This window comes from Panicum virgatum, chromosome 7N (genome assembly GCF_016808335.1).
Source record: "Panicum virgatum strain AP13 chromosome 7N, P.virgatum_v5, whole genome shotgun sequence".
NCBI classification, from domain to species: domain Eukaryota; kingdom Viridiplantae; phylum Streptophyta; class Magnoliopsida; order Poales; family Poaceae; genus Panicum; species Panicum virgatum.
In genome coordinates, this window is record NC_053151.1 from 49,273,106 (window position 1) to 49,282,388 (window position 9,283).

The 9,283-nt window shown below is 47.2% G+C and overlaps 1 protein-coding gene across 1 annotated transcript; it reads right to left on the reverse strand.

Annotated features, from left to right (window-relative positions):
• Positions 1-1,269: 1,269 nt before the first annotated feature.
• Positions 1,270-4,997, reverse strand: LOC120681490 (zinc finger CCCH domain-containing protein 32-like). Its single transcript, XM_039962991.1, has 3 exons — positions 4,618-4,997; positions 3,629-3,739; positions 1,270-3,515 (listed from the first exon to the last, which is right to left on the reverse strand). The coding sequence occupies exons 1-3, from the start codon at positions 4,744-4,746 to the stop codon at positions 1,671-1,673; spliced, it is 2,085 nt and encodes a 694-aa protein (XP_039818925.1). The 5' UTR covers positions 4,747-4,997; the 3' UTR covers positions 1,270-1,670.
• Positions 4,998-9,283: the final 4,286 nt, after the last annotated feature.

Here is a 9,283-nt window from a genome sequence, read left to right on the forward strand (position 1 = left end):
TTACGCGTTGTGACTGACTTTTCGATCTTCGTTTGCTTTGATAGGGAGAATCGTTCAGAAATCAGGACATGATCTCCTAGCCGATATATGTTTTCCTGATCTGCTAGCCGATTAAAAGAGCAGCAGTTTTACAACTGACCGTCAACAGAGGAGCCAATAATCCTCTCGTGGCATACTGGCTCATTCAGGATTTTCAGTAGTCTGGACTATAGCTGGCCAGATGGGCCGGCACTAGCACGGCCCAAGAACAATCCGCCCCGGACTTGTTCGTGCTCGTGCCAGGCCCAGTGCCGTGACTGGGCCACGATCGCGGCACGCGGCCCGAGCACGGGCACGGCCCGTTCAAGGCAGCTGCACGGGGGCGGCACGGCGATGGACGGTCGGCGGTGCCTCACCGCCTCCCCGATCCCCATCCCTAACCCTAAATCATTTCCTCTCTCTCCAATTCTCCATCGACCAGGACCAGCAGGCAGCATCCCGTCAACCCCTTTCACGCGCCGCCGCCGCTCCTACCGCCCGCCCGCTGCCCGCGCGCTTGCCTTGCCTCCACGCGCAGCTGCTGCGCGCCCGCGTCCGCCGGCCGCCGCCGCCTCAGGTCGTTGTCGCCCCCGCCCCTTGGCCTGCGCAGATCTACTCCGGCCGCCGCTGCCACCCTCGGCCCCCCGCCGGCGCAGGTCGTCCCTACCTCCCTGGCCGCCGCCGCCGCCATCGACATCCCCTCCTCCAGTCCTCCCCTGCTCTGCTCTGCGCCGGGCCGCCGGCCACCTCCGCCGTGCCCTGGGGCACGGCACCGCACGCCGGCGCCCTTGCCGGGTCGTGCCTGGGCCGGGATGCCGGCACGGTGGCACTACGCGGGACGGCACGGCGGCACCGCCGTGCCCCGGCATGCGAGCCTCGCTGTGCTCGGGCCGTTCCCAGGCGGCCCGTTTGGCCACCTGTAGTCTGGACAGGATCCCATATCTTTTTTGAAAATGGGAGCTCAGATACAGACGTTGAACGATCATATCGACATTTCTTCAGCTCTGGTTGCTGATTGTTCTTCAAATGTGTTCATCAGCAACTCCAGCAGAGTGCCATTTTCACGAAGTGACATAACACCATTCATGGTGACAACTTTACTGCCCCAAAACTTGAAGATTATCAAGGCTTCACAACGATTCAAACCAACGACAGTCGTACCTCAAAGCTTAATGCCCCCCCCCCCCCCGGGGGGAAAAAGGAGAAATCTTAAAAAAAAAAACTCAGCCATCCTGCAGAGATCACAAGATATTTGTGAACACAAACAAAGCCCCTCTTCTGGGGACTGATTATAATTTTTCATTTCCGGCATAAACTGATCCAAGGAATATACTGCTGTTAGTAAGGAAACTAATACAATACAGAGTTCGAGGGTAGGTCAGATAGGCTGAACAAAGCACAGCTGTTCACATGTAGACCACAATCGTTTATGAATGCCACCTCGATTCATATCTGACCTATACTTATCAGTTATCAGCCTAAAAAAAAATAGTAGGCGTTGGCACTATCAAAATTAAAATGGAAACATAAAGCGCCCGATGAACTCATCCAAGAGATGCGCTAAGCTAAGCAGGCACTTCAGAGCTTTGCTTCGAGCAACGACAACGTAGAACGCTTTGCCTCAAGCAACAGAAGCAGTGACACAGTAGAGCTCAAGAGAAAACAACCCCTACTTTCTGAGCAAAGTCATCATCGTCGTCGAGGTCTTCGTCATCTTGGTATGCATTTTCGTCCTCAGATTTGTAGTCATGACCTTCGATTGTCTCGTAGTCATCTGACTCACCCTCTCTCTGGTCATAGTTATCTGCCTCTTGATTTCCTTCTGGATCCACCTCAGCAGCATCTTCACCCTCAAATTTGTCACCATGCGATGAAGACTGCCCATGACCCTCCACAGGGATATCATCTTCCTCTTTGTACTCTTCATCACCTAATCCACTCTTGCAATCTTCAGACATGATAGTGTTGGCACATCCTTTCTTCTCAGATTCAACCAGAAAACCAGTCCGCATGACTGCAACCTCAGCAGATTTCTCATAGTTGGAAGATGAGTTATTACCCCCTGCTGCCTCTCTTTTCCTCTGCAAGATGACACTGAGGGGTTTCGGACCCTCAAAATCAAGAGATACTTCAGTTTCCACAATTCCATTTGCCTTCCTTGGCTCTCCGAAGTTTCTACGAGCAGGAAAGCGAGCTGAATCCACTGCATCTCTTCTAAAGAGGCCATCTGCATGCCTGACACTTGAGACGAGCTCACTTGATATCTGGTGGCTCCTTTCCTGATGTTTTCCAGGCTCTCGATTCCTACCACCATGAAAATCCACCCGTCTAGCTGGAGAGAATCTCCCCCGGAGTCTCCCGTCTCGCTCATCCTCGAAGCGAGTTTCAACTCTATCAGGTGATCTTCCAGGAAGCTTTATTCTGGCCTGCAGACGGGAACTCAGAGTGCTTCCTCGTGGGCCCTGACGGCGATCATTGTGCATGTGGTGAACACCATGTGCCCTTTCTCTGTAGTGTTCATCCCTCCAGTGCCGCCCCCCATTAGCCCGTTCTGGGCTAATGGTTGTAGAAGGCCCATTTATCCGTCTCCTGCGGAGCTGATGGCGTAGATCTGACCCATCTATCTCATCACGATCAAGGCCTCTGTGGTGAAACGTTCTATCTGAATGGAAAGGTCTGTCTATGCTCCTCTCAGATGAGGATCTGTGCCGTTTCCTATCATAGCCATCATAAAGTTGTCCAATTTGTCCATTCTCGCCCATTCCATTGAACTGTTCACTTTCATGATGGGCCTGAGTATCAAAATCAGCTGGAGCATATTCATAATCTTCTACCGGGTACATATCCCTTCCAAAATCTTCCTCGTCATGTAAATAAGCAGCACCATCTGCATCATTGTCTACAAGAACATCAAAACCAGGAGAAGACTCCCCCAAAAAATCATCAGCCTCCCTGCTATTCTGTGGCAGGTCATCTGTTGGGGGTATTTGGAAATTTTGGTTCCAGTCTTGGACAGAATCACCTTCAACAGGAAGCTGGTTCTGATAGTGCATAGGATGATCCTCCTCAACTGTGAAACTTTTCTTCGCTGCTGGTATACTATTGGGTGCCTGCTCTGAGTTGGGCCTAGACTCCACTGCGTTGGAAGCTAGTTCAGTAGGTGTTACACCTACACCACTCTTAGTAATATGGACCATACTCCTGTCATCAATTATTCGAGCACCTTGCTGAGTTAAATTATTAGGAGCCGCAGTTTCTTCATTCTTTTTAGCCTGGGGCAGTTCCAAAGGTAAGGACGAAACCTTCACCGCCTGATCTGTGGTATTATTACCAGCCGCTTGCGGTCCATGATAAAAAGGGCATCTATCACCCTTCAGGCAGTTCCCTTTCTGGAAGTAATAGCACGGGACCATCTGCTTGCCCGAGCTATAAGCACCATAGTGCGAAGAAACTGGAGGTATTCCAGGAGTTGGGGCACCAAAGAGACCATCAATTGGCTGGAGAAGGCAAAACGAAAATCAAAATTCAGAAAATAATTTCAACAAATAAAATGTGCAAATGATTTGCATAGATATAATACTAGATATTAAGAAAATAGAAATAGACGTACCGGATGGCGAAATGAACATTTCGGGTTCAAACAACTGCCATTCAACCAGTACCAACAGTCTCGAGGGTTCATCCGGGCACCCTCGCTGTGACGAAAATCACATTCATTACCCTAAAGGAAGGAAAAAGAAATAATGATTAGTTTAAAGTTCATAAGAAACAATGGCAGGCAAACATGAATTTTAATTAAAAACCCAACTCTGTTACGAATGAGATAGCGTTATAGTCTAATCAAGCACAATTATGAATGTGATGCTAAAAATTGAATGAGCTAACAATGTGTGAAGTTATACACACAAGAAACAGTGGAGAGCCAAGCATGACGGCTTTCTGACAGATCATGATTTTGGTTGTTGGTTTCATAATGTATTGTACATGTTCGGTCACATAAAATCATTACATAAGGGTACTCTTTCATCAATGCTAGGAAAAACAGCAGCTTGTACTAATCGAGCAAAGCCCATTGAGGCTGTAGGCACCAGAATATCTCCCACAACCTTCTCCAACATATAAAAGATGTATGGTTAAATCCATAGCTACGGTAGAGGGGTTGCTGTTCGATCCTCTGGAATTTCAATTCCCAGTAAGCCTGTTGCTACAATCATAGCGTTTGATGACGCAACTGGATGGCACACATTAACCTGGCTCTAGCATCACAAACAAGGAAAATGCACAGGCTTGCACTTGCACATACGTGTGTTAATTTCTCAAACTCCCTGATGCTGCTCAAATCGCAATCCTATACGGTTCCACTTATCGCCCTTGCTCCTAAACAAGACATGCGTGCAGAACCAAAACAAAATTCGATGTTCTCACGGCGAAATTCCCAGGTACCCAGGCCAGAAACCCTACCCCAGGGCCTATCCCCGAACCGAACCCGCCTCGTGCATAGAATAGCATGCTCCAATCGCCCAAAATACCACCGGGGAACCAAACAGACTCGCAATCAGAGGTGGAGGAGACCGGTAGCGGGGGGCGAGCGCGGCGTACCTTCTTGCAGGTGAGGGGCGAGGCGAGGAAGTAGACGCAGTCGGTGCTGCGCCGCAGCGCCTCCTCCTCCGGCGTCAGCGGCTTCGCGCCGCCCGCCGCCGCCGTCCCCGCGGCGCCGTCCACCTCCATGGCCCCCGTTTCGAAGCTGGGGGCGCCGCGGGATCCTCCTCCGCCCCGCGCGACGCGGCGGCGATCGCGACCGCAGCGGTTCGGGAGGGAAGCTAGGGCTCGGCGGGCCTGGCGGCGGGGGCGGAGGGCTAGATCTATCCCCGCCGCGGAGGCTAGGGTTGGGGAAGGGGAGGTGGGATGGGCCGCGCCCGCGCCCTTGGCTGGCTGCGCGGGTGGACTCTGGACTGGGTGGGTTGGAGCAGCCTCTGCCTCTCCTCGCCAGCCCGCGGGTTTAAACAAACGTACACGAAACCAAAAAGAAAGCGCGACGCGACGGTATATTGATGACGGGGCACGGGGGAGGAGCCACCGCACGGACAGGAAGCAAAGCAACCACCGGGCTAGGGAGGCGGAGCGTTTGTTGTTCGGTATTGACCGTTCGTCTTGAAAAGGAAAAAAAAATCTGCATTGTTGACCGTTAGTGTTAGAGCTTCTCCGGTGGCCAAATTATGGGCTGACGTGGCACCGAAATGAATCGATTCATCTGCTGGAGAGAGACGATTTTTACGATGAGAGAGAAGATTCGACTCGTCGTTGAGAGTCGACTCCTGCAAAATAGAAGGAATCGAGGGTGTGTTTAGTTCCACCCGGTAAACACAAAAAAGCCGTAAATGCATTAAAGTGAAAAGGAATCTTGTTAATTTCAAGTATTAAATGAAGTCTATTTATAAAAATTTTTGCATGGATGGACTGTAAATCGCGAGATGAATCTAATGAGCCTACTTAATCCATGATTTGCAACAGTGATGCTACAGTAACCATCCGCTAATTATTGATTAAACGTGTATTAATTAGCATCATTAGATTCGTCTCGCGATTTACAACCCATATGTGCAAAAAATTTTGTAAATAGACTTCATTTAGTACTTCAATTTAGGAAGATTCGAAACACAATTTTTTTTTGTGTTTACACCCTACCGAACTAAACACGGCCCAAAGCTATCTTGGGTGTACTGAACCACCAAAGAGAAAGGAGGACAGTGGGCTTTTTTTTATCAGAATTGCATTAAATGAAATCGGAGGAGAGAGAATCTATATTATTTTGGAGCACATGTGGGCCGTGTTTGGATGCAAAAATCCAAATTCCAAATTTTTTTTCCGGCACCTGCATGGAGATTTAAATCTAGACGAAATAAAAAACGCATTGCGACTGCTGTCTGTAAATGGCGAGACGAATCTAATGAACCTAATTAGGCTGTAATTAGATGCTAAATTGCTACCGTAATGCTACAGTAAACAACCTCTAATGACGGATTAATTAGGCTCATTAGATTCGTCTCGCGATTTACAGACGAGTTCTGTAATTATTTTTATGAATAGTTTATGTTTAGTACTTCAAATACAGAAAGATGCCTTTTCAAAAACTTTACAGAGCGCAAACAAACACGGCCGTGGTCTCCATGAATCGGTTCAATCAAATCAACCACTGCTAGCTGATGTTCTTAACCCATGGAGATGCCTCCAGAGTCCAGCTACCACGAGGCCAGCCTATTTTTTTTCCTTTTTCATAGATTTTCGATCGTTTAGTTCAATTCACCTAGTTCCACTCACACCAACCTTTTTAGCTCAGTTCACGTTCATGCATTAGTATTGTCATCAGAACTTTCCTATATTATCATTAGTCTTCAATGTTGCACGATCTCTGAACATTACATCGCTAGATACAAATATCAATTGATATTTTTCTATATGACAAAGCCCCGAGGGGCGGCGCGCGGCCAGGCAGGTCACGTAGACCGGAAAACATTGGCCGTCGGATCTGGCGATCCGACGGCAAGCACAGATAGGGACATAAATTTTAAAAAAAACCCAGGCTTCGATAAAATGAATCCAAAGTCCATCAATTTAATGAAAACCCCCAGACCTTGTGGAGCCTTACTTTTAGTAATCGTGCCGTACTCCGTGAATTTTGTAAAAAAACTCCCGGACTTTGTTAAAATGATCCTGAAGTCCATTAATTTTATGAAAAAACCCTTGAACTTTTCAATAATTGACCGGTACTCCGTGGACACCAAATTTACCAAATAACCCCCGCAATCTACCAATTTTACGAAAATCCCCCGGACTTCTTGCAGTTCAATTTTTTTACCAAATCACAATACAACAACAAATAGAAGGAGGGCATATTTCTGTGTGGCAAAGCCGCACAATGCGCAAGCTGACACAGGCCACGTCGGCCAAAATTATTTCGACCACCCGATCGCAACCCGATGGCTAACCGTTGCTGCCGACATTTTGCGTTTAGACCCTTGCATTTCCAGCAAATAAACCCGCGGTCCTTACCTCAAAAATATCCTCGATGCTCGGCACAAGCTGAGACAGGCCACGTCGGCCCAAATTATTTCGACCACCCGATCGCAACCCAATGGCTAACCATTGCTGCCGACATTTTGCATTTAGACCCTTGCATTCCCGGCAAATAAACCCGCGGTCCTTACCTCCACAAATATCCTTGAATTTCCCACGCCAAACCAACGAAACACAGTTCTATCCTACCACATGAATTTAGACAAATGCTAATGAAAAATATATTGCCACACGGAATCAAAGAAAAAATTTACGCGCAAGGGCAGACCGGCCACGTCAGTAAAAAAAGATTCCCACCATTTGATCCTAAATTGACGGTGCATGTGATTGGCCGTTGTAGCGAAAATGGCCTCTCATGCCATATTTCAATATAATATTTTGGCGATTGATGACACACACAACACTTGGACTAATGTGATTGTTAAGATGACTATTCTCAGGCTTTTAGGTTCAAGTGATGACAAAGAGAAGAGAGACGTAGCAAGGCCCTAAGGGCCACCTCTATGGGGGTTCCGCTACCCGGTTAGCGGACTGGGGTCGAGGGGGAGCCGCCCCTCGCGGGTCTCAGGGCAGCGCCCTGAAAGCCGTTGGTTGTTTTAGTACTAACTTCTTATCTAGTGCAACCTACATGGGCGAAAACCGTTGCTTCTCCACGACACATATTTTCGAAAGAAAATACCAAAGTCTACAATTGGTATCAATCCTTTTTTGGTATTCATTTGGTGTCGTGTTTTTCGAGTTGTAGAGTTTGATCCCCATTATGTGAATTATAAGTGCATACATTTGCTTAGTGATTCAAACACTATTGCACACATTTAGGGGGAGCTAACTCTATAGCTTGTGTTTTTGTGACTAACATGCTTTTCAAAGTGATATTTGTTGCAGTCACACTTCTTTTTGTCCATATGGTAATACACTCAATCCTTCGATATCAAGATAATGCGCATCGCAATTAACCTTACATTTGGTATCAATGGATCAAGAAAGATTGGACAAAGGAAAAAGACCAAGCCATAACTCCCAAAGGTTAAAGAGATAAATGATATAGGGAGGCATGGCTAGGTAAAACACTCTATCGCTAGTAAATTTCTTTTGCTACTAATGCTCTTTGTTGCTAGTGGTTATATGAAGCTTTTAGGTGTTTGACGACAAAGGGGGAGAAATGTACCCTAAAAGCAAACAAATGATGCCATTAGCAAGGGGGGAGGAATGGAATATGCAATGCAAAAGGATGCATGGTGATAGGGGGAGGTACTTAGTCAATATGGGAGAGAAGTGCAATTTGATGATCCCATAGACTAAGGTACAAATTTTTCATTGCTCATATGGTTCAAACCACACACAAGCCATTGTTCTACAATTCTTTCTACAATTGGTATCAAGGGCTTTTAAAATGGGCATTGAAATGTCATCCAAGCAAGCTAAGTAGTTTCTAACTTCTCAAATTTGTATCAATTTCATATTCTTGCAATTCATCTTGCTTGCTTTGGTTGTGTTGTCAACAATCACCAAAAAGGGGGAGATTGTAGCGAAAATGGCCTCTCATGCCATATTTCAATATAATGTTTTGGCGATTGATGACACACACAACACTTGGACTAATGTGATTGTTAAGATGACTATTCTCAGGCTTTTAGGTTCAAGTGATGACAAAGAGAAGAGAGGCGTAGCAAGGCCCGAAGGGCCACCTCTCTGGACAGCTCTTCGGTCCAAGGGACAAGAATCGAGGCATTTTGCTATCATCGGTTAAACCGACGTAGGGCAAAATGAACTCACCGGTGCAATCACAGAGAAGGTCTGCGGGCTAGGGTTTTACACCGGATGAACCGACGCTACGGAAATTGTATACGTCGGTGCATTGGCAGATGAAGACCGAGGAAAATGCCTACACCGGTTGAACCAACGATGCATCGGTCAATTGCATCGGTTCAGTTGTCCAGAGAGGTGGTTTTTGGAGGAACGTGAAGAAGTTACACTCACCGGTTAAACCGATGCTAATATTACATACACCGGTTGATTACATCGGTTAAACCGGCGATACACCAGTTGATTGATAACGGCTAGTTTTTCAAGTAGCAGTTTACATACACCGGTTGAACCGATGATGGCTTTTGGGGTACGTCGGATTAACCGGCGTTAAGCACATTTCGGGCAGCTTTTCTCCAACGGCTATATTTGCTTGTGCTGCCTA

Bases quoted from the DNA above. Each gene is read 5' to 3' on its own strand.
- LOC120681490 (XM_039962991.1), bottom strand. From the start codon at position 4,746: ATGGAGGTGGACGGCGCCGCGGGGACGGCGGCGGCGGGCGGCGCGAAG. The intron at 3,740-4,617 runs GTACGCCGCGCT...TCCTTCCTTTAG, and splicing joins CGCCCCTCACCTGCAAGAAG to GGTAATGAATGTGATTTTCG. The intron at 3,516-3,628 runs GTACGTCTATTT...TGCCTTCTCCAG, and splicing joins AATGTTCATTTCGCCATCCG to CCAATTGATGGTCTCTTTGG.